At 41.8% G+C, this 25,308-nt stretch overlaps 1 protein-coding gene and 1 long non-coding RNA gene across 13 annotated transcripts in view; one reads left to right on the forward strand and one right to left on the reverse strand.

Moving 5' to 3' along the window:
* LOC148002671 (uncharacterized) overlaps positions 1-18,382 on the reverse strand; it is a 30,830-nt gene extending 12,448 nt beyond the window's left edge. For 2 of the 9 annotated variants that reach the window (XR_015633186.1, XR_015633184.1), the window contains exons 1-4: positions 18,270-18,382; positions 15,573-15,704; positions 9,405-9,516; positions 477-706 (exon numbers count right to left, since the gene is read on the reverse strand). This is a non-coding gene — a long non-coding RNA (uncharacterized LOC148002671). Of the gene's footprint in view, positions 1-476; positions 707-9,387; positions 9,517-15,572; positions 15,708-16,800; positions 16,950-18,269 lie in introns of all 9 variants that reach the window. The other 7 variants (XR_015633180.1, XR_015633178.1, XR_015633181.1 and 4 more) reach the window with 6 other exon arrangements.
* The window catches only part of Masp1 (MBL associated serine protease 1), a 70,352-nt gene continuing 62,989 nt past the window's right edge, over positions 17,946-25,308 (forward strand). For 3 of the 4 annotated variants that reach the window (XM_087576853.1, XM_087576854.1, XM_087576855.1), the window contains exons 1-2: positions 17,946-18,174; positions 23,874-24,120. In XM_087576853.1, coding sequence (XP_087432979.1) covers positions 18,170-18,174; positions 23,874-24,120 — 252 coding nt within the window. In that variant the 5' untranslated portion in view covers positions 17,946-18,169. 4 annotated transcript variants of the gene reach the window in all.

Here is a 25,308-nt window from a genome sequence, read left to right on the forward strand (position 1 = left end):
GGGGGAAATCACTGGAATATGGTAGACCGTATTAACGTGTCACAGCATTCGGAAGGTTGAGAGACACCGTATTAGAATGTGAGAGTCTAGAGAGAAGCCAGTTCAGACCCTCAAAAGGGTCCAGACTTCACAGTGAAGATTTTAATCACAGCAACAGCAAAGACATGGTTCATTCATGGAGACATTTTATCATGAATGCCACCCACCGCTAAGACCTGGAGTGGAGGCCAACAGGAAGACACATGCCACAGAAAGTTCTTGAGGTCTTCAGTATATATTCTGAAGAGATGTTGGGTTTGTGGAGAATGCTTAAGGATGTTCCTCACATTCCTAAAGAGTTTCAGAGTGCATTTCAAGTACTGATGTGGGCCAGAGAGCATAGAGCACAATGATACTAACAACTGTTTAAATATCCAGAGCCAATGAAAGTGAGGATCGTGAAACCCTGTTAAGGACATTTCAATAGTGATCTTTACCTGGGTCCAAGAAGGGCTTTCTAAAGTGTTCAAGTCGTTATTTTCCCCCAACAGTATTCATGCAGACATTCTTTTAGTGAGATGACAGTATACAGGCTGTGAAGAACTGCGAAGAACTACAGAATGTGTGAAGCATTACAAACGTCTCCTCGTGGGATCCAGAAATGAGGTAGTTATAGGTACATCCTTCAGACAGTTTGCCAGAAGGTGCCAGGCCGGAACATAATTGACTGTAACAAAGATGGACAACTTTAAGAGAGAACAAATGCAAGATGGTTCTGAAACTTCAAAGCAGATACTTATAGCTGGAGGAGCTGAGGAAGGAGTCCAACAGGCATACTGGGGGAGATGACAAACCACAAAGTAATCTAGAGAATATTCAGGAATGTTCACTCCACAGAAGAGCAGGCAAAGCTGAAGGGGTGTTTGGGAAGCTGCTGTTATCATTATACACAAAGACAGGCTCTAACACTTAGGAGGTGACCCCATCTGTAAACTCTCACAGTAGCACAGTAAGGGCCAAAGACAAGACCTCAACGCAAGCCTCTGCTCCATCTTGTTACTGGCTGGGTCATGATTTGGGACCATTTATAATAGTAAATATGAAGGTACCCTTCACATTTATTTGGGTAAATTGAGACTGTGGGGGCCACATGAATGTGTATTGAAATCATATCAGAGAAAACAAGTATAAGAACTTATCGGAAACACTAGACCAAGGAAAGAGTATAACCCCCTCCCCTAGACCCCATAAAGATGGGGACAGTCAACACTCCAGTGGCAATGGCCCCATTAGACGGTCACATGACACTGGTCCATGCTCCCAAGACCAGCAGGCAGAGAACTCTGTACTGTCTCTGGGCATTCAGCTCTGCTCGGTTCATACTATTGACATAGCTTACTTACTCAGCTGATATCTGTCTCTCTTTCGGTTTGCCCATCAAGACCTCCATTCATCAACCTGTCCCTTCTATACCTGCACTTCTACCTCTCGGCTGGAGTCATCGAGGCTTCATTGCTCGCAACCCTGTCATTCACATAAACACATAGCAGCAGCTTCTTTTCTGCAGGCTGCTTGGATTCCATATCTTATCCATACAGAGTGTGTCCACATGTCTATCGGCTCCTTCTACAGCATCTTGAAATACTACTGTGGCCTCTTTAATCCTTTCTATCCAGTCTATAACCCATGTAGACATCTATATCTAGCTATCTGTCTGTCTTTCTATCTGTGTAGATAGATAGATAGATAGATAGATAGATAGATAGATAGACAGATAATAGATAGATAGACAGATAGACAGACAGATATTTACTATGTAATATGCCATAGTAGAGTTATAGTAGTAATTAAGATTGAAATTTTAAAAGATGCATTTGCTTCAGCCAAATTACCAAGGAAAGTGAGATTATCAGGCAAATTCAGCCGTTGAAACTGACATTTTTTTAAAAATTCATTGTTGGGTTGGGGATTTAGCTCAGTGGTAGAGTGCTTGCCTAGTGTTCACAAGGCCCTGGTCCTCAGCTCCAGGGAGTGGGGGGAGGAATGTAAAAATTCATTGTTATTCAACAAACTCTGATATTGCAGGAAGTCACAGTCACACTGTGTCTTTCTGATGTAGAGTTCCCCATAACTACATAATGGAGCTTTAAAAGAGCTCATTCCCAGTATATTTGGGGAAAGCGGTATAGGATCATAAGGCCACCACAGTTTCTTTTTGACTCTAGTGGTTTGGGCTAGACATTGTGACTCATGCCTGATATTCTAGCCCTGGGGCATTTTAAGCAGTTTGAGTTCAAGGACAGTCTGACCTTCAAAATGAAACTGTGTCTAAAATGAAGAAGAGGAAGAAAAGAAGGAAGAGAAAATAAAAGAAACAAATATAAATTCAAGAATGACTTAAATTGCTGGGGGTTTTTTTCCCCTCAGAAATACCAGCATGAATCATTTCCTGGAGTCTATGTGGGTAAACTTTCACAGCCTAACTCAATTTGGAATCATCCAGAAGAGATACTTCTGGATGTGTCTGTGAGGATGTTTGCAGACTGGTTTCACTGAGGAAGGAGAACCCATGAATATATGTAGCACCATCCTTTGAACCACCATCTTGGACTGAATAAAAAGAAAAACAGGGAATCCTGCTAAGCAGAACCTGTACTTCTGCTACCGCTCGCCCTCTCCTTTTCCCCTCTTGAAACAAGAGCCAAAAATCTTTCATGGGGCTGGAGAGATGGCTCAGTGGTTAAGAGCACCCGACTGCTCTTCCAGAGGTCATGAGTTCAATTCCCAGCAACCACATGGTGGCTCACAACCATCTGTAAAGAGATCTGATGCCCTCTTCTGGTGTATCTGAAGACAGCTACAGTGTACTTTACTTATATATAATAAATAAATAAATCTTAAAAAAAAATCTTTCATAAGGTTTTTGGTTACTATGGGAAAACCCTGCTAATTAAGGCCAAAATCTAACATTGTCAGGATAGCCTTCTGGGCTCCACACAAAATCGAGGACTTCCTTTACTAGCATGGGGTCCCTGTCTCTGACCATAATCCCTACACACCTCTACCTGCAGAACGTCATGTAGCCTTGGTTAAACTTAAAAGTTCTACTTTCTTTCTCCCAATAAGAATCTATTCAGGTAGCACCTGAGATTCCTGGAATGCCTCTCTATGCTAACGAGGCATCTCAGTACCTTAAACCTCCAGCCAGTGATTTTTTACCCATCCTAGATATTCTGAGCCCATCCCCCAAACTATACAATGCTTGAATCACTCCAAGTAAAGTGATCTGTCTCCCTGCAGCTGGTCTTGGTGTTATCATTGCCATATCTACCATGCCATTACCATTACCATGCACAGGGCTTTCAGAACTGCCCCCCACCCCCATTCCATCATCTCTGCTCCCTTTCCCCTTGTGGACCCTTACTGGCTGATGGTCCCTAGGGGCAGAGTGGGTCACAGTTACAGTGACCATAAAAGTAATTAGTACAGTCTTTATTGGTATATCTTCTATTCTAATAGACAACAGGACACTGTGGCTGCAGTTCTAGAATATGCAACTGTGCAAATGTCATTGTTTGGAAGGTGAATGACAATTGAGCAACAACTCAGGCTCTTTGAGCCTTGGTCTACAAGTCTTTACAGCACAAATACTACTTATAGTTTAACATATGTAAGCTGTTACTTTAATTACGCCTTTTCTAGACCTCAAAATTACACAGAATCTTTTGCTTCTAGTAAAAAAAAAAAAAAAATCTTTAAAACACAGGAGTAAAGCAAAGTTTTATTTTTGTATAAAATTTGAAAAAAAATTGCCTACCAGCAAACCCATATTAAAATAAATACTGAAGATAGTGATTCAGACAAAGAAATACAATATCTAAGGAAATATGAGGCATACAGAAACAGAACTACCTAAAATAGAAGCTATATAGTTAAATATCTAGGATCGCCTTCATCATTATTTCTGTTTTTAAAAATATGGATGGCTACTTACTTAAATAAAACCACTAGGATGTGGGATTATAATGTATACTTGAGAGTGAATGACCACCATAATATAGAGATGTGGAGCAAGAAAATGAAAATTATTAAAAGTTTCTTACAATACACAGGAAGAAGCTATAGAATGACAAGTTAAACCATAAAATGAACAGTGAGATAACAAACCAAATATAGCTGTAGGTAGAAAGAAATAGCAATGGATATGCTATTTCTAATTTAATTTACTCTAAAAGTCAGGAAAAGAAAACCCAGAAGGAACGAAGTGGACAAAGGATAGGGCGGATAGAATGAAAGGAATATTATGACACATAAAATCCAGTTATGGTAATATTCATCTTAAAGGTAAATGCCTGCATTGGCAAGTGAGAGAAAAGGAAGCTCCTTGCTCATAACTCTACAACTCTAAGAATTTAGTAACCATAAATAGACAGTGTGTCTTACCAGGAGCATTAAATCCTACAGACCCAGCTGCAGATTCAGCAACAGCTATGTGACTCAGTTCCACTCAACTGATCATTAGACTACCCCATAAACCCTACAAAGAGCCAAAGGAAAGGGACCTTTAGTTGCTGAAACCAGTCTTCAAAGAAGAGAAGAGGTTTTTAACTTCAGAGAAAAAAAAAAAAAAAACCAGACACCAACTCAAGGTTATGGAGGTAGTAAAGAACCAGGCAATCATGATGCTACACACAACTGAAATCAGGGAAATGGTGCACATCCAGAAGATCCATCTATCTATCTATCTATCTATCTATCTATCTATCTATCTATCTATCTATCTGTCTGTCTATATCTAACAGATATAGTATATAATAGACAGATAGATATAGATATATGAAAACTTATAGAAATCCTAGATGAAGACCATAACCACACAACTGAAAGATACAGAGCAAAACCAGTGAAAAAGAGTCAGAAACCAGGCAGAAGAAAGAGCAGTAACATTTTTTAAATGTTTTAAACAATTTCAAGTATAATTATGCAATTAGAGAAACCAAAAATGAAAAGTGAAAAATCATAATGTATTTATAGGATGACATCAAGTAAGCAAATACATGAATTATGGGAAGTTTTGGAAGAGAAGGGAAGGAGTAAAAAGCACTATGGATATATTTTAAGTTTAAAAAATAAAAATTAAATTTAAAAAATACATAAAAATTTCTACATTGTGTGAGAGATGTGTACAACCAGATTCTTGAAGCTTAAATATCTCTAAGGAAAGGAAAAAGAGTCAAATAGTGATATCATGAGACACAGGACAAATTGTAAAGGAGAGAAGAGGGCATCTTAAAAAACCAAAAAGAGAGCTTCCAGGGACTAAGCCACTACCCAAAGACTATACATGGACTGACCCTGGGCTCTAACTGCATAGGTAGCAATGAATAGCCTAGTAAGGGCACCAGTGGAAGGGGAAGCCCTTGGTCCTGCCAAGGCTGAACTCCCAGTGAACGTGATTGTTGGGGGCAGGGTGGTAATGGGGGAGGATGGGGAGGGGAACACCAATATAGAAGGGGAGGGGGAGGGGCTAGGGGGATGTTGGTCCATTAACCGGGAAAGGAAATATAAATAAGAAAAATGTAAGTTAATAAAGATGGAGGAAAAAAAACAAAAAGAGAAAAAAATCTATGCAAGAATCTTAGTTTATCAGCTAAAATTTTAAGAGACAATGGGATAACATATTCAAAGTACTAAAAGCCAAATAGCAAAAAACAGAAACAACACTCCCCCCCCCCAAAAAAAAACCCAAGTCAACCAAGAATTCTATACCCAGTAAAACTGTCCTTTAGAAATGAATGAAAGACAAATGTGGGCGAGTTTACAACCATTCTATGTGACTCACAAGAAAGGCATTAACATGCAAAAAATGCTAAATGGAAGTCTTAGAGCTGCAATGAAATGAAAGTAAATAGCAATATGAAAACTGAAAATAAAAACTCACTAAGAAAGTAAACTGGAACCACCAACATACCAAAAGAAAAGATCTGAATTTCATAACCTTTCAGAACTTGAAGTCCTGAGACCCAAACTCTCTTAAAGATAAAAATCACAGTAAAATATTTAATATTTCAAATGCTGAAGCTCTGAAAGCCTGAAGCTGGAAAATGGATATTCGCATGAAAAACAAAAGTAAAAGGCATAGAAAGCTGAGTTCTGGTGAAGAAGTAATGAGTCCTTTGGTTCTGGCAAATCATTCAATCCCTTTCATGCTCACATCCCTTTCATACTTAGTGTCACACCCTTTGTCAGGGGTAGCAACTATTTGGCTCGGAGACATCTGCTAGTTGGAGTCTCCTCCCATGTTACAAAGCAGATTGAGTAGTGAGTATAGTCTTGGTAAATGACTTGGCTGTTGAAAGAGACAGACTTCTTACAATAACCACTGAATATAACACAGACAAACTGTTCATGTTTTACTTTCAAAATTGCTCCCACTATGCTTAAGTCAGACACATACAATGTGTGTCCCACCAGAGGAAATCATAAATCCTAGCCATTTGTTTCTGTATTTGAAAGGAAAGTGGAGAATCCTGGATGGCTATCTAAATATTTTGCATACTTTGAATGAGAAAACGAATTTTGTCTGACTCCATGGTTATAACGACACACACAGAATCAGATATGAACAAGGATTGATTCTGAAGGTGAATCTCAATGTGTTACCAATCGGGTTTGGTTTTTTTTCCATTCAACCCAGCGCATTTGGTGGAAATTTTCGACAAGTGGATTGGCCACATGATAGAATAATGACAAAAATTTTAATGTCAAAATGCGTCATTGGTCTGCATTGACATTCCTTCCAGCTGATGAAAATCCAGGAGCTCTTAATGAATCCAAGCCACATTTACAAGAAGCCAGCAGAGTCACTGGCCAGTTTGAAAGTAATTATGTGCAGGGTAGGGCAAGAAGGCATTTGCGCAATGGTATTGTTTGGTCACCAGTATTGTTTCCACAAAATCTGAGGTCTGTATATGAATAAATAGGGAAGGATGTCTCTGTGTGCCCAAAACAACAAAAGGTGCCCCCAACAATGGAAAAATTATGTAGGGGATGTACACATTGGTAGATATCAGTTCACGGAGAAATGTCAAGTAGAACAGCATTGTAGAACGAGAATGTTCTTTGAGAACAGTCATGGTCATGTGTCATGATGTAGGACTACTGACCAGTGGCCTTAGGTAGTCGGACCATTTCATTGAACTGCTCACAATTTATGACTCTACTTTTCATTATACATTTCCTCTTAGTTCTTTATCTTACTTCATAGTTTTTTTTATTGTTTTCAATAAGGAGCATGTCTTACAATTCTTTGTGCTGTGCATTCTACTATAGAGACTATAAATTGTAAAGACTTCTAGAGAATTCTAATTCATTTCATGCTTCTTTTTTTGGGGGGGGTCAGGAAGACAAATAAAAATACATTATCACAAAGTTGGCTTTGTGTATAAGAACTCTGCATGTTTATAAAAACATTGAAATCTCTTTAATAAACAAAGAAAGGCCTTTTTTGTATATCTACATTTGTGAACCATAAAATTTCTGGCGATCACATTTTGTCTGAGTTCACATTTGGTGGTGAAAAAACATGAATTTATTTCAGTGACTGAGCTTCCTTTTATTAGTTCCAGGCAATTTTGTGAAAGAAGGAGACAATTTTGTGCAAGTGCCAAGAAGCCAAGTAAAGTTGTGTGGGCTCATTCACACGTCCAAAATGTGGTTGATATTCCAAACATTACCCAAAAGGAGTTGGAACCTCGTGCCAAAACCAAGAGATACTCCAGAAATGTTTCAGACCTCAACACAATGCTGCATGGAGGCAGGAAGAGCTGCAGTTCTGAGACACTAGAGAGTTGGTAGAGAACACAGAAAAAGCCCCATTTCTGAACTGAGGCCCTAACTGGCTCCAATAGCCTTGAAGGTTGCTGATGGTCAGCCATTGCTATTGTCCATACAAAGGAATCTTGCCCCAACCACCAGCCTTCTATGCAGTAAATCTCTACTGTGCTCTTTGACCTGAGGAGGGTCTGAATGTGGCTCATTTGCTATCTCTGCTGTATTCATTGTCTAGGTATGCACGAGGGTATGGGAATAGGATCAAGGACGGGAGATCAGAGGGAGATCAGAGGCAACTTGATGGTATGACGAATCCTGGGAAATCAGACTCCTGAGACCAGCATCAGGATGCACATCTGAGTTCATTACTCAGCACATAAGCTTATTATATACAGTGTTTGAGCCAATCCTAAGCCCCTAAATCCTCCACCAATTGTACCTCACTACACCACCACCATGCCCCAATAAAAGCCCTGCCTGATGAGGTAACTCAGAAGGGCAGGGTGGGGCTGGGGGCAGCATCTTCCATGAAGATGGGGGAAGTAGCCACCGCCCTAGCCTGAGTTCCTTTTTGAGGCTCACCCATGTTCTGGGAGCCATGTTATATCTAATGCAGACCAGAACCCTTCAACGGGTCACAGGAGCCTGGGTGCCTTTCTCTCCCTCCCACTTTTTCCTTCACCAGGTTGACTTCCACATCCCCGACACCAGGGGAAAAAACAGAAGTTTATTGTCTAGGGTCAGTCATCATTCTGTTATTTAGAGTGCCTGAGATGTGTGCTAGCTGGCCTTGTGATCAAGAATCACTGTTTTCAACACATCTCCTGATTTAGGTTATCCACTAGGACATTGTAGAAGACTGTGCATACAACCTTATGAGCAGTTACCAGCCACTGTGATCCCTGTTCACACCTTTCACTTCTGAGCTGTTTTCTCCGTGACTGTAATCTCACCTTGGTAACGGATATGCTTTGATCATAGTGCTTGAGCAGGATGCCTGTAACATCTACATCTTTCCTCATTGCCTATATCACTGTGTAAGGTTGTGTGTGTTTCTCAAATCTTCTTTTAAAACATGAATCTCTCAACAAATTTTAAGTCACACTTTGAGAATTTTTATCTTTGGGGATTCCAATATTCAGGATATTATATTCAGAACTGCATTATTTTGTAATTATGGCCCAACCTCAAAGACAAAGTAAAATCAAGTTGAAATATGGATACTCAACAACTTATAATAGTTTGATTTCAGACCTTAAACTTTATGATGACATAAAATATCTGCACAGAAGGATAAAAAAATCTAGAGAGAGAAATAGGCTGAAGTACAATAATACTGGAAATTTTGGTGCCTCACATCCAACAATAGGTAGATTACCAGACAGAAAGAGAAATAATGGAACGATGGCTTGAATAATATCATTGTCCAAACAGGCCAGACACAAAATATTTCACCAAGGAAAAAAAATATGCATTTTTACTCAAGTGAATCTGTTGTATTCTCCATGATGCTATAGAACTTAGAGAAGAAATGTTTTTTAAAGTGAACTTGGGGAGACTGAAGCAATGACTCACCAATCGAGAGCACTTACTGCTTTCGTAGAGAACTGGAATTCAGTCCCAGAATCCACGTGGGGCAATCCATGGCTACCTGTAGCTCCAGCCCCAGTAGATCTGAGGGTCTCTTCCGGCTTCCAATGGCACCTACACACATGTAGATACAGAGCCCCCACATACATACATACATACATACATACATACATACATACATACATACATACACAGAGAGAGAGAGAGAGAAATAAAAATAAGAGGAATATTTTTAATTAGAAGAAAAAACTTTAGAGCAGGCATTTTTCTCCAAACACAATAGTATGAACCTATAAATAATAGGAGTAATTAAAATTCAAAAACATGTGGAAATTAAACAATGAAAATTTCAGTGAGTTAAGGAAGGAAAAGGACAAAGGAGAAAAAAAATTTTTTCGGAGCTGGGGACCGAACCCAGGGCCTTGTGCTTCCTAGGCAAGTGCTCTACCACTGAGCTAAATCCCCAACCCCTCAAAAAAGAAATTTTAAAGCATCTAAAAAGTGAAGACGAAATGCAAGCATACCCAAAGCTGTGAAAACCAACAAAGACGATCCTGAAATGAGATTTTGAAGTAATAAGTGCTCACAGTCACATAAATACTAGGTATAATCATACTCACTTGCCCCCTAGCCCTGAAGAAACTTCAGTAAGAGGCTCAAAAGCCAGAACCCAATCTGTGCTGAATAGGAAGACTTTATCACAAGCAAGCAAAACAACAACAACACACAAAACAAGCCCCAACAAACGAAGAGGAAAGTAGAAGAATTACAAACGATTTAATAATAGACTTCAAGGAAGCAAACCAGAGCAACAATAATGACAATAGTAAACTAATTTCAATATTATCACAAGGAAAGAAATAATAAATACTAAAGAAGAATAATTGGAATAAACCATTCAACTAAAAAAAAAAGCCCTAAGATTTATCTTTCTAAAAAGACAAGTGAACAAATTACAAATATCCATCCAGGGGCAAAAACTTTAAATAAGTAAAAGTATGGATGACAGAACATTTCTGATACTCTAAAACCAGGAAGGATCATAAGACACTGCTATGAAAATTTTATACCATCAATTAAACAACATAAAATAAATAGGTAAACAACCTACAAAGAATTAATACCAAGAAAGGGAAATTTTGAACACCTATCAGTAATACATAAAAAGGTTCAATAATAAGTAAAAACTACCTAACAAATAAAAACCAAAGTTCATGACTGAAACACTAATGTCTATCTTCCTCAAAGTCTTCCTAAAAAGTTGAAAAGAAGAGAAAACATCTAGACTCATTTTGTAGGGTCAGCATTCTTTATGATCAAAGCCAGACTACAATACTATAAGAAAAATAATTTATATGCCCAATATTGACGATAGACATAGGGATCAACTCCTCAACAGGACACTAACAAACAAAATTCAACCATTTTTAAAGAGACCATTCAACATGACGAGGTAGGATTTCTCCTTGGAATGCATGAATGGTATGATTTGAATGTGAAATGTACCCATAGACTCAGGTAATTTGAACACTTGGTCCCCAGGTCTTGGTGCTGTTTAGAAGACTGGGAAACACTGGGAGATGAAGGTTCACAGGAGAAAGTGTGATGGTGGACTTTAAGGTTTTATAACCCAGGCTCCTTATTGCTTGTTCTTTGCTTCCTGGCTGCAGATAAAATGTAACAAGCCATGAACATAGTGGAGCACGTGTCTTTGTTATATGTTGGGGCATCTTTTGGGTATATGCCCAAGAGAGGTATAGCTGGGTCCTCAGGTAGTTCAAAGTCCAATTTTCTGAGGAACCTCCAGACTGATTTCCAGAATGGTTGTACCAGTCTGCAATCCCACCAACAATGGAGGAGTGTTCCTCTTTCTCCACATCCTCGCCAGCATCTGCTGTCACCTGAGTTTTTGATCTTAGCCATTCTCACTGGTGTGAGGTGAAATCTCAGGGTTGTTTTGATTTGCATTCCCCTTATGACTAAAGATGTTGAACATTTCTTTAGGTGTTTCTCAGTCATTTGGCATTCCTCAGCTGTGAATTCTTTGTTTAGGCTTATTTATAATAGCCAGAAGCTGGAAAGAACCCAGATGCCCTTCAACAGAGGAATGGATACAGAAAATGTGGTACATCTACACAATAGAATATTACTTAGCTATCAAAAACAATGACTTTATGAAATTCATAGGCAAATGGATGAAACTGGAAAATATCATCCCGAGCGAGGTAACCCAATCACAGAAAAACACACATGGTATGCACTCATTGATAAGTGGATATTAGCCCAAATGCTCGAATTACCCTAGATGCACAGACACATGAAACTCAAGAAGGATGACCAAAATGCAAATGCTTCACTCCTTCCTTAAAAGGGGAACAAGAATACAAGAATACCCTTGGGAGGGAATAGGAAGGCAAAGTTTAGAACAGAGGCAGAAGGAACACCCATTCAGAGCCTGCCCCACATGTGGCCCATACATATACAGCCACCAAACTAGATAAGATGGATGAAGCAAAGAAGTGCAGGCTGACAGGAACTGGATGTACATCTCTCCTGAGAGACACAGCCAGAATACAGCAAATACATAGGCGAATGCCATCATTAAACCATGAACTGAGAATGGGACCCCCCTATTGAAGGAATCTTAGAAAGGACTGAAAGAGCTTGAAGGGGCTCAAGACCCCATATGAACAACAATGCCAACCAACCAGAGCTTCCAGGAACTAAGCCACTACCCAAAGACTATACATGGACTGACCCTGGGCTCCAACCTCATAGGTAGCAATGAATAGCCTAGTAAGAGCACCAGTGGAAGGGGAAGCCCTTGGTCCTGCCAAGACTGAACCCCCAGTGAATGTGATTGTTGCAGGGAGGGTGGTAATGGGGGAGGATGGGGAAGGGAACACCCATAGGGAAGGGGAAGGGGAGGGGTTAGGGGAATGTTGGCCCAGAAACCAGGAAAGGGAATAACAATTGAAATGTAAATAAAGTTAATATAGATGAAAAAAAAAGTAACAAGCCACCTCAAACTCCTATGGCTCTGCCTTTCTAGTCCCAGTGAATGTAAACCCCAAATTTTAAGCCAAGGTAAACTCTTCATCCTTTAAAGTACTTCTTGTAAAATATTTGATTACAGCAAGAAAAGTAACTTATACAGGAGTTGGTATCAGGAGTGGGGTTGCTGCTGTCATAAATCTGACCATATGGTACTTTGGCCTTTGAAAATGGTTTGGGAGGAGTCAGGAAGACCTAGGAGGAGTCAGGAAGACCTGGGAGGAGCAGGAAGATCTTGGAGCTGCAGACTAAAGAAACTCTAGAGTGTTATAAAGCAGAGCTTAATGCTCCATTCTGACAGGCATTTGAGAGATGCAAATTCTGAGAGAAACATGACAGGGGTTCTGGCTCATATGGCTTCAGAGAGGAATAGGTGTTTAATAGGAAGCTTGACTAGAGCTCATTCATGCTACATTATATCAAAGAAACTGGATTTATCTTGGTCAAGTCCTGAGAACTTAAGTGAGACTGGATTCAAAAATCACAACATAATTAGTTCAATAATAGTCTGTTTTAGGCTCTGGTAGAGTTATTGCTCACCACTCTTCTCCAGGTGTACAGTGAAAAAGAGCAACACATAGAGCAAAAAGTACATAAAATATGCAACTTTATGAAGAGAAGAGTACAAGCAAAATAAAAAGTTACAGACAAGGCAGGTGCCGAGAAACCTATTTCTCTGTCCCAGGACAATTAGAAAAGTTCTCTAAGGCCAAGACCATATCCATCACAGTTTCCACATTTGAAAGAAGAAAACTTAAGGGTGAACCTTCAATCATAGAGGCAGACCCCCTTACCTTTACCTATGAATGCCAATGTCACAAATCACATTGCAAGTTCCCTCCACTACAGAGTACCACCTTCCATGTCCCTTGTGAAACCATGAATCAATTTTTATCTTTCAGGTACTCTTCTAGAAGATAATATATGTTAATTTGTTAAGTCTATACATTCCACATATCTAATTATATTTATATCCAATTGAATTATATTATACATCATAAGTATATAAATTTTGTACTGTAGTGCAATAATCGAAAGTGTTTAAGCTTTTCATGATGATGACCATTCTGACTGAGGTGAGACAGAATGGACCTAAATGCCATTTTAATATGAATTTCCTTGATGGCTAAGGGTGCCGAATATTTCTCCACTTGTGCTTTGGCTGTTGGTGAACTGTCAGTTCACTTTATTGATTACTTGGGATGTTTGACTTTACAGTGTTTAGGGTTTTTATTTCTTTTTTTTATTTCATTTTTTTGTTATCTTTATTAACTTGAGTATTTCTTATTTACATTTCGATTGTTATTCCCCTTCCTGGTTTCCGAGCCAACATCCCCCTAACCCCTCCCCCTAACCCCTCCCCCTAACCCCTCCCCCTCCCCCTCCCCCTCTATATTGCTATTCCCCCCCATCCTCCCCCCATTACCACCCTCCCCACAACAATCTACTAGGCTATTCATTGCTACCTATGAGGTTGGAGCCCAAGGTCAGTCCATGTATAGTCTTTGGGTTTTATTTCTTTATATAGTCTAGGGATTGAGTTTCTGTCAGATTAGTAGCTAGCAAAGATTTCCTCTTGTTCTCTCTGCTGTCTTATTACATTATGTCCTTTGCTGCGTAGATGCCTTTTAATTTCTCAAAACAATGTGTCAATTCTTGATTTTATTTTCTGAGCTGCTAGAGGCCTTTTCAGAAAGTCTTTCCCTGTGTCTATATCTTGACACACCTTCCCCATGCTTTTCTTTAATAGAATCAGAATTCCAGGTCTTACATGAAGTTGGTTTTTTTTTTTTTTTTACATGCATGAGAGATGAAATCTAACTCCATTCCCCTACTTGTGGGCATCTAGTTTTCCTGGAACTACTTGTTGAAGAATGTCTATTTTTAGTACATGTGTAAACAAGCAATGTTGATCACATGTGAGAGACCCAAAGCACTTGTCAGAAAATCCTTAAAACTGACAAACACAAAGTAGCAGGATGCAAAATCAACATACAAATCTGTGTCTTTCCTATATGTGCTGAGGAAGGAATCAGGAAAAAACGATCCCACTTGTAATAATGCTTTAATGAGTATGCATCGAAAATGGTACAGTCGGGGCAGGCAGAGTCTCACAATTTCGGATTCAGCAACCACGCAGAAGTGAATTTGAGTTTCCCTGGATGATGCATGGGCATTCTTTTAGTTTCCCGCATTATTGTGAAGACCAGGAAAGTCTGAAGTTAATGGCATTGGGCACACTTCTGGTCAAGGAGCTGAGGGAGCGGCCTCACCTTTAGTTTTTGTTTTGTGTTGGTTTTTGATTCAGGAGTCACTGTGCAGCCTAGACTAGCCTTGAATTTGCGGTCTTCTTGCCTCTATTTTGGGAACAGGGACTATAGCTGTGCACCCCCACATCTGTAATTCTAAATTGCCTCAGTTCTTTATTTGTTTCTTAGATATTCAGGAGGAAGCCTGAATTTCAGGCTTTGACCTCTGCCCTGCAAAAGAACAACCCATTGACCAAATTCTTTACATTCTCTGACACATTCGTAGCATTCCAGAAACTTTCACTCCGATGATACAAAATAAATACTTTGGTAAAAAAATGTAAACCCCAGTGTTCCTGGGTAGGAGAACTGTAGGAATCATTCTCACAAAAGCTGCCTTTCTGATAGGGCTTCCTGACTGTAATGTGAGGGCTAGGGCTCTGAGCTCACCCCTGTTGTCCCCGTTTCTTTGCTTAGAATTAAGAACTATTGGTTCCTTGTGTGCATTTTAAGCCATTTTTTTTCAAACTTTTAAAAAGACTAATTGAATCTTTCCAAACATGATTTTTCTTAATACCCGTGATAGGATTCTGAATAATGAATGACGACACTGTCAGAACCACAGAGGAAGCAACTGACACTATTGTGAGGCTCTTCTGGCCTCAGCACAGACAAAGCAGCCTCCCATCTGTGCATCTTCTCAAGCCTACATCCTGTTCAGTGAGCTCACACTCCATGAAAGTAGGTGATTTGCCTGAAACTGCAACAACTGGGACTACCAACCAAGAGCCCAGTGCTCCAAACCCCAGAGCAGCTCGGCCATCCTCCCACACCTGGATCTGATGAGGACACCTCAGGGAGTCTTACCTCAAAAACATAGTGCAGGCCAGGGGGCAGCTGCAGAAGTCACCAGAGCCTCCATTGCACCTCAGTGGCTGTATGCATTCCAGCAACTCCAGCCGAGCCTTGGCTGACTCCTAAGGAAGGCATCTACCAGATCTGCTGCAAATTGCCAGAATGTTAGCTCAGAATATCCTTCAAATGTCTCCCATTGATCATTGGCAGTCTTTAAAAAGCGAGAGCAGGAAGCTATTCCCAGAGACCTAATTGCTCTCTGTGACACTTTACAAGGGGCAGCGTAAGGCTTTCCTTTGTAAACCCTTCCCTCTGTGCCCAGATCCAGAATGAACGTCTTTCTTTAACATACACTAACTCCAGAGAGGGTGGACTCAACTGCAGGGAGAATTGCCGGACTCCTTCCTTGGGCAAGGCCACTGAGCACTGGGTACATCTTGCCAAGTTCTTTCTCCTTTGGTTTGAAAACCCTGTGTATTCCAAAAGCAATGCAGCCCATGTGTTTCTGATTCATTTACACTTAAATCATTAAAATGTTGTTTTGTGAGGGCTATTTGATGTCTAAAGAGCCTGACAGTCTACTTAATGGAGATTTTACAGGCTTTTCTTTCTTGTCCTGCCTGCAACAGGGAACGTTTCTCTCAGGCAATGCCTGCGTTCAGACCTTCCTCCTCATCACACACACTCTTACTACATTATCAGCCAGAGCCTCACAAACATGCCAATCACACAGGGCTGGCACTCAGGAGAGCTGAAATGGAGAACTTGGAGGAAAGATGGACAGGGATGACAGTAAATGTCAAATCTTTGCTCCCCAAAAGTATGTCAAGGAGAGCTATCGCAGGGTGGGGAATGTGTTTGGCACCTTGATTCAAGTGGCAGGTAGCCTGCTGCCTGACTGAAAAGCAGCCCTCACACTCGTGCCTTGTTACAGCTTGCAGTCAGAGAACAAGGAGACAGAGAACAAGGATCAGAAAGAAGCACAGCAGGTTGGTCAGAAAACACAGATCACAGCTGAAGTCTGGATCAGTGTCTAAAGCTCTTGAAATGGTTCAAAACTGAATTTCTCTGTCAGTGGATGTGCGTGGTTTGCAAACGCCACGTGCACTATGATATGTTACTGAGATGTGGTGTCATAGAACCCACGAGAGATAGATTCCTTCCTCCCTTCCTAGGTGTATGACCACCTTCTCTGGGTAGTTTCTTTATTGGAAAGTGGAGTTAGAATGCCACCACTGACCGGAACAAGGTGCTGGAAGGAATGAGTGGGGACAGGGTTAGCACACATTCTAACAGCTGGCTTGAAGTGGCAATGGCCTCGGGGAGTGCTGGTGGTTATCTGGATGCCTGGGCCAGTCATATAATCTTGCTAAGCCATCATTTCCACACCTGTAAAAGATACATCACAGAGAACCCTCAGAAGTTTGCGAAAGTAATTTTAGATAGAATTTGTGCCTGACAATGAAATGATGACCCCCCCACACCCCCACCCCTCACACTCTCTTCAGTGCTGGCTGCCATTTTTGTGTGTTGGGTTATTACTGTGGAGAGGGCCACATCATGGAGACAAGTCAGAGTGCAGAGGTTATGCTGTGGTGGGAGTTACAGTAGGAGTTAATTGTGGAGAGGGTTACATGAGGTGCTGTCTTTATGAAGAGGGCTCTCTTATTTCTTACTCAGCTCAGCAGAGATCCACTGTACGATTTACTTCTCCATGGGCCTGGGGCATTGACATCCCACAGGTCTTTCTAGATGCTCGGGTCACCTGGCTCTCTGACTTTGCTGAAGCCTTTTTCCCAACTGGGTGAATTAGATCCCTGCATGCTCACAGTTAAAGAGCGCCACGTGGCAGTCTTTCAAGTGGGGAGAATAAGTAACCAACTGCAGAAACTGCTGCTCCCTCACCGGCAGGGCCAGCCACGAGGTTTTCAGAAAAAACCTGCGGATATCCACAGACAGGCTGAGGCTTGGAATCTGCATTCTTTTTTATAATCTCCTAAAATTGCCTTTTCAGTTGGCTGTTTCTGTTTAATTGTTCTTTTGCTGGGGTTCTGAAGTAGAACAATTACAGCCATCAGGCAAGGGAGGCTGAAGAGAAATTAGTCTCTGTGTGTCTTTCTGTCTCTGTGTCGTGTCTCTCTGTCTCTCTCGTGTCTCTCTGTCTCTGTCTCTCTCTGTCTCTCTCTGTCTCTCCCTCTCTCTCTCTCTCTCTCTCTCTCTCTCTCTCTCTCTCTCTCTCTCACACACACACACACACACACACACACCTCTAAGTCGCTCAGATTTTTTTTTTCTCAAGGGCTGCAGTCCCTCCCAAGGAGGGGATTGGCTAGCAGATCTTCCAAAGAAACAGTCTGTCAGGTCCCTCTGAGTGTGCATAAGCTCAGTCAGAGAGAGGAGAGAGGGAAAGCCAGAGGGAGTGGGGGAGAGGGGATCTGTTGCAGGCAGGGGAAGGCGTGACCTGAATGGAGAATGCCAGCCAATTCCAGAGACACACAGGGACCTCAGAACAAAGATAAGGCATCGCTGACACCACACCGGGGACTGGGACGAGCTCACAGACAAGTCGGGCAGAAGGGACCAAAGCCAGGAGCACACAAGGCAGGAAAATGAGGTGAGTGCCCGGTCTGGGAAAGACACCGGGTTCCCTCTCCAAGACCAAGAGTAGAGCAGCCTGCTGGGTCTGACCTTGTCTCTAGACAGACTCACCTGCTTATCCTCTGGGTGGTTGGGGATGGGGGATTCTCATCAATCCTCGGGGCCCTGCAAAGGGAGTCCTGTTCCCGGGGCACCTTTTCAGGGACTCCGGAGACTCGCAACTTGAAACCAGATAGTTTGTGCAAAGCCTGTTCCTGGCGCGGCTGAGGCTCAGATTTCTCTTTCTGCCAGCACAGGGTGCTGCCTACTGGCCAATGTGATCCTCCTCCTCCTCCTCCTGCCCACAAGACTGATTCTTCCTTTTTGCTACTCCGCAAAGAGCAGTGACTTCTTTCTCCCAAGACTTTGAGAGTTAGATAATGTGTTTGTGTGTTTATATTTTTTTTCCTGACCGGAAAAGAAAACAGTTCCTCACAGCCTCGCTTGTGGTTTCTTGAGTCTTCAGAAGTTTGCCAGTTAAACCTCAATTTAGAAAACTAGAAACCTGTCCCCATTTTACAGTTCCCTATAAATTCTGCATTTCTCACTGAAATCAGAGGCAGCTGGTGACATGAATCAGGCTATGAAATGCACCAAATGGCTCTTAAAGAGACACCACATTTTTTTAAAGGAGCATTTGGGATTCGGAGACCTACCACTTTAAATTCTAATGGGCTTGAAGCTCTTCAACCTTTCCTGTCTGCTGTGTTACTTGATGCTCCTCACTAGGCATTTCTTATAAGCTTTTCCAGAGTCTGAAACCCCAACTATTCCTAATTATTTTTAAGTCTTATAAGTGTCAAGGCTGCTAGAAACACTTAAAAGGAGCGAGAAAAAAAAAAAAACACACTCTATAGATGTGTTAAGTCCCTGCACACTTATTTCCCATTCATTTTCCTTTAAATCAGGAAAGTTTCTAATTGTTTCTAATTGTTTCTTTTCTTCGGTCACCTGATAACTTTGCTCAGTCCGGGGCCAATAACGGGCTTCAGTCTGCGTAACTTTGAAATTCCATTTACCTGTGGCTGGGAGGAAGAGCCAACTAAGTCTCTAAAAGCTAATTCCATCATTCTGATCTTTGTAAAGTTGTTTGGTTTTTAAACCTGCCAGAAATGTTCGTTTTTCCTTTCTTCTGAAACAATGGCTTTTCTTCCTTCGTACATGGAACGATAACCTGCCCTACCTGGGCCTCAGCCAGCCCCAAGCACACCCTGGTACCTGTGTAACGCTCAGCTTGGGACAGCCCTCCCAGGTATTTACCACCCAAAACTGACTGGGCAGACTCTTGTCTCCTTTCTGATCTCGGTCCCACAGCCATGGCACCTCTTCCTTTGTTCTCATCTGTGGCCATATTTCTTATCATCATAACTACTTATTCAAATGTCCACTTCCCCTTCCAAGGGATGTAATCAATCTTCACCTTTGTAGAAGGTCATGTGACCAGCACCTAACATAATATTCCTTTTCTAGTAAAAACTCAGTAACTTGACAGAGTCGGATTCAATGACTGAATATCAAAAAGAAGTTCTAGGAAAGTGTTCCGCCGCCTGTCCCTAAAGGGTCTGGACTCCCAGGGCAACAGCACTTCAGAGTTTGCAAGACACTTTCATGAACATTGCTTCATCTTGACTTCGGTTTTGTGTGACCTAAGGATTAATGGGTACATGAGATAGAAGCAGTTAAGCAACTTGCCCAGGGCCACACTGATGATCTGGAAAAGGCCCAGACTCATTCTTGTATCTTTGGGCTCCACTGGTTTTCCCGATATACTCTATGAGGCTCTCACTCCCAGCTGCAGACTACAGCGGTCTATGGTACTCGAGGAATGCCAATCCCCAAGCAAGAGAACAGAATTTCATGCACAGAGGAGGGGATCAAACATTAGTATTTTTTTTTTAATTTCCACATAAAGCTATGGGTTTTTTAGAATTATTTTTCACAGGATTAATTGCTTTGGCCAGATGCCTGGGCATGATACGGGCATGGACCCAACTTCTTCTGTGAGCTTTTGTTATTCTTTTCTTCTGTTGGAGTTGATTCACCATATGGTATTTGGCATGATGTGCCATCTCTTAGGATATACTTTTCATCGTCTGTCAAGTGAGCCTGGTTGGGTAAGGGAAGCTCTGTAGTCTCTTCCAACTCTGAGTCTTAAAAATGGAGTGTTGGTTGGCATGTACATTGAAATGAGGGGAGCGAATGGAGAAGCTAGGGAGTGCCACTCACTCTACAGTCTGAGTCACACAGCTTCTTCATGAGTCCCTGAGAGCCTGCTCTTACCTCAAGAGACTGTAAAATCCCAGCTCTCTGTATCACTTTTGACATTTCAAGCACAGGTAGCTCAACTCTTTTGATCAGCTGGAGGATCGATAACAGGTGTCAGGGCTTGTACAGCCTGGTGCGGGAGAAGCCGAAACCAGATGGCAAGGAGAAGCAAATGCTGCCGTACGCATCCTTTGATTCACAGCCCCTCAGGCAAGCAAGCAAGCAAGCAAGCATATGTTCCAGCCTCTCACACGAACGGAGATATCTGCTTCATGAATCTAAGTCTGTCTCGAGATGCAAAGAACAGAACACTCCACAGACTTCTCCAGCCTCCTACCACACACAGCCCTCAGGCCTGGGCTGAGGGGTCAGTCAGTTGTCAGCCTCAGCAGAACTGACCTGAAGAGTCTTTCTCCTCTGTGGGTTCTGGAAAAGGCACATGGGGAGAAAGTCGACCTTTCAGCCTTGTGCAATCCAGTTGTCACTATTACAGAGAAGTTGGGTTTGTGAGGCAAAGCACATGCCTCTCAGTATGTGGCATGGTAGAGTCATCGGAACAAGCCTTTGCCTCAGGCTGGATACTTAAAGCTCATTCTAATGACCCCAGGCAGCAGAGTCCTGTGGGAAGCCATTATTCTTATTACCATGTATGAGATGAGGAAGCAAATGGAGAGTTCCTGTGATTTCCCCAAAGTGGGTAGGAGAATGAAGTCAAGGCCTAGAATTGAATCTATCTTTCCATGCTGGGCACTTTCAGCAAAGGGAACGAAAGTACATTTCATCATTCGGAAATGGGGTACCTGGGCCCTGAAAGTTATCCCCTGAATTCCCTTTTCCTATAAATTCACTAGGTAACTTGGACCTGTGCCTTCTCCTTCCTCTACCTCCAAAGCCCTTCCTTTTCAGACTGCTTTAGAACAATATTGACCTTGGCCCCTGGATTAAAACATGTTTTCCTACTAGCCTCCTGCATGTCGCAACTGCAGGGGCCAAGGGGAAAATTTTTAAATGATTGATGTTATTTTCCTTATGGGTAAAAGCAATACACGATAAATATATTTTCTTTTTAAATTTTTATTGATGGATATGCCTGCCTACCTACCTTGTCTGTATGTGTCCAGTATGTTCAGGTACTCATGAAGGCCAGAGGAAAGCATACACTCCACTCCCCTGAACACGAGTTACAAATGCTTGTAAGCCATGTGATGTGGGTGCTGAGAACTGAACCCAGGTCCTGTGCTAAGAACTGAAGCCAGGTCCTCTGCAGGGGCAGCAAGCGCTTCGAATCACTGAGCCATCTCTGCATTCCCTCAACATAAAATTCCACTCACACAAAATGAAAACACTTGCACTCATATTCTACAGGCTGCCATGCTAGTCCTTCCAGACCTTTCTATATGCATCTGTTTTCCTTTTATGTATCTATTACATAAAACACCTAGATAATCTGGACATGTGCTTATTCACCATTTACACACTGAAAAATTCATAAGTATACATACATGTACCTGAATCTGAGTTCAGGGGAAGGAGATCTTGGCACAGAATTGACTTCCTGATTAACAAAGATATAACTGTTAATCCAAATTCTTGGCAGAGTTCCCTAGCTTTGACTGTCTAGGTTATTTAAGACTCTCTCTCTCCGTGGCCCTTCTTTTACTTGTTCTTTGGCATCTGTTATATGCCAGGCTCCCTCCTAAATACTTTATATGCATCAACTTTAATAATGATGGGAGACCTATAAATTAGGAAGTATCTATGTATGAAGGGACCAGAGCACGGGGAAGCAAGTTACTAGGTTTTTACAAAGGAGGAACTGAGGTTTGTACCCAGGAACATTCAACCCCTAAGGATTTGTTAGAAGCAGAGCAGTGTGCTAGCTGCTCTAACACAGGCTGTGGGAGCTGCGGGGGATGAGTTCATAACTAGGGGAAAGCAGAAAAAGGGAGAAGTAAATGTCTGGAAAGGGTGGAGCATGTGTATCATGAGGCTGAGGTGTTCGAAGAATCCCAAGTGGTCTTGAGAGCAACAGAAGAAGATCAGCCTAAAATTGCAGATCTGGTCAGCCACCTCAGGAGCAGATTCTGTGCCTAAGCAGCAGGGTTTCATCTGTGTTAGAACCAAACGGAGTAGAAGACTTAGCTAGGAGGGAAGGGACTGAAAGATCACTTAGGTCATGGTAACAGTTTAAATGACGTAATTGACTGGAGACAGAAGAGATGGGTTTCTAAAGCATAGAATGAATAGGGCTTGGTGACTATCATGTAGTACATCAGGCTCAGAGAACTGGCAGGCAGCCACAGCACTAAAGGAACTCAGAAATGGAGCTGGAGGGGTGCCAGAGTCCAGAGTGCTTACCGTGCAAATGTGACAGCCTGAGTTCCATCCCCAGAGTCCACATAATAAGACAGGCAAGGACACCAGCTTGTAGTTTCGGAGATGGGGAGGCAAAGATGGGAGGCTCATTGGCTAGCCAGCCTAACGTAATCAGTGAGCTGTTGATCCCAGTGCGAGATGCTGTCTCCAAAAGCAGAGTAGATGGCCCCTACGGAACAACACTTGAGGTTGGTCTCTGGCCTCCACACTCATGCACACACACCCACAGGAACTAAAAATATCAAAAACAATCACAGGAACCTGGTAGGAGAAAAGCTAAAGGGTGAGTCTTGTTTGAGTTCAAGGTCCTTGGGTCTTGCTGGGAAAGTGCTATGCTGTGACCTGGTTGTGACCTGACCGATAGGACTATGACCAGCCTTAGTTGTCTATCCTGCCTCAACAGCATTGCATCATCCATGTGTGATGCTGGATTTCCCATCCCCCACCCTGCCGTGCAACTCTCTTTTAGCGGTCCATGATACTTTACTTCTCCAAAAATGGATTCTAAACTTTTGATTGTTATAGAAAAACATTCCCCAAGACTTATTTTCTTCATTCTGTTTTTATCCAAGATTTCGGATACATTTACTGGCTTTGTAGGAAACAACCTTTTCTTTCCAGAATATTAAATGTGTTCAATGTCTGTAGACTCTACCACTGAGTGTGAGCTTCATCCCAGTAGTGCAATTATTAATCATAGCTTTAAAGCTACATAAAGAATTTATGGTTCCTGAGTGAGGTGCAGCTGAAGAAGTAATACCAATTATCGCCTAATTGTAATAGTTATGCTTTCCAGAGTAAGACGGCATGCTTCAGCAGCCCAAGTGGGATTCTTTCTAGAAAACTTAAGTATGCACATCAACTTTTCAAAAGAGCAAAGCTAGAAGCAATCTTAGAAATCATCTACTTACTTTCTTGAAACATCCCGCCAGCAGGCGAGCGAGGCCTGGAAGAGAAAAGTAGACCAGCGGATGTTTACCGCAGTTGGGAACCTGCAATCACTGATGTGAGTGAAACCTCCTTCGTGTCTTTCAGGTTCCTGTCTTTCAGACGGCTCCTCCTCTACCATGTTCTGTGCCTCACCCTGACGGAGGTTTCAGCCCATACCGTGGAGCTAAATGAAATGTTTGGCCAGATCCAGTCCCCTGGCTATCCGGATTCCTATCCGAGTGACTCGGAGGTGACCTGGAATATTACTGTCCCGGAGGGGTTCCGGGTCCAGCTTTACTTCATGCACTTCAACTTGGAATCCTCCTACCTTTGTGAATATGACTATGTGAAGGTGAGACCTCCGATACTCTCTAACCGGGGATAGGTACCATTCTTCTTCATGGGGTTGCGTCTAGTGAGGGAGACTCACTCTCAGGGACACGGTGCAATGAAGGGTGTAATGGAAGTGGTTAGCCAAGTTCCAGCCTATGAGAGCTGACACAACAACTTCCTCCACACTCTAATCTCAATGTCTGTAATGCATCCAACAGCCACTGCTCTAACATTCCCAAGAAAGAGTATAGACCCAGGGATGAGCAAACCACAGAGAATGGTAATTATGTCAGACACTGAGGTATTCTTTTTTTTTTAAAGGTTTATTTATTTATTTTATGTATGTGAGTACACTGTAGCTGTCTTCAGACACACCAGAAGAGGGCATCAGATCTCATTACAGATGGTTGTGAGCCACCATGTGGTTGCTGGGATTTGAACTCAGGACCTCTGGAAGAGCAGTCAGCGCTCTTAACCACTGAGCCATCTCTCCAGCCCAACACTGAGGTATTCTAAAGCACTGCCAACTTCCTTAAATAACAACCAAAGCTTTAAGATTATAGGCTATGCAGCAGTCAACAGTAAGAGGCAAGATTTGAAGAAGGAAGGCTAGTGTGTAATTCCAAAGGCCTCAGATGTTTTGTCAAAAGTTTATCTTTTATTAGCAAAGGACACGGCCATAGAAGGGAAGTGAGTTAATAGGAAATATTAAAAATATATAAAGAAAGCAGGGAAATATCACAACATATGGGCAATAATCCTAGGAATTGCCGTAGGAGAGAAATTTTAGCTTTAAAGTTAAAGACAGGCATGTCTCTAACTCCAGGACATAATAGAAGCTAAGGATAGGACAATGGGGGAGGTCAAAGCCTTCGAACAAACTCAAATTATGTCTGTAAAAATAACCCCACAAACTTTAATAATAATAAAGTGGATGTGAAAAGGTTCAAAATATGCTGAGATCAGGTTTATTAAGGTAGTACCTACTTCAGAAAGTTATGAAAACCAAAAGATTTACCTTTTTACATATGTATGTATATATTTTAATGTGTATGAGTATTTTATGTATAAGTGAACTATGTGTGTGCAGTGCCCACAGAGGCCAAAGGAAAGTATTGGATCCCTTAGAACTGGAGTTATAGTTGGTTGTGAACCGCTGTGTGGGTGCTGGCCCCATGACTTCTGGAAAAACATTTCTCTGGCCTCG

This window comes from Rattus norvegicus, chromosome 11 (genome assembly GCF_021556685.1).
Source record: "Rattus norvegicus strain SHRSP/BbbUtx chromosome 11, alternate assembly SHRSP_T2T, whole genome shotgun sequence".
Classification (NCBI taxonomy): domain Eukaryota; kingdom Metazoa; phylum Chordata; class Mammalia; order Rodentia; family Muridae; genus Rattus; species Rattus norvegicus.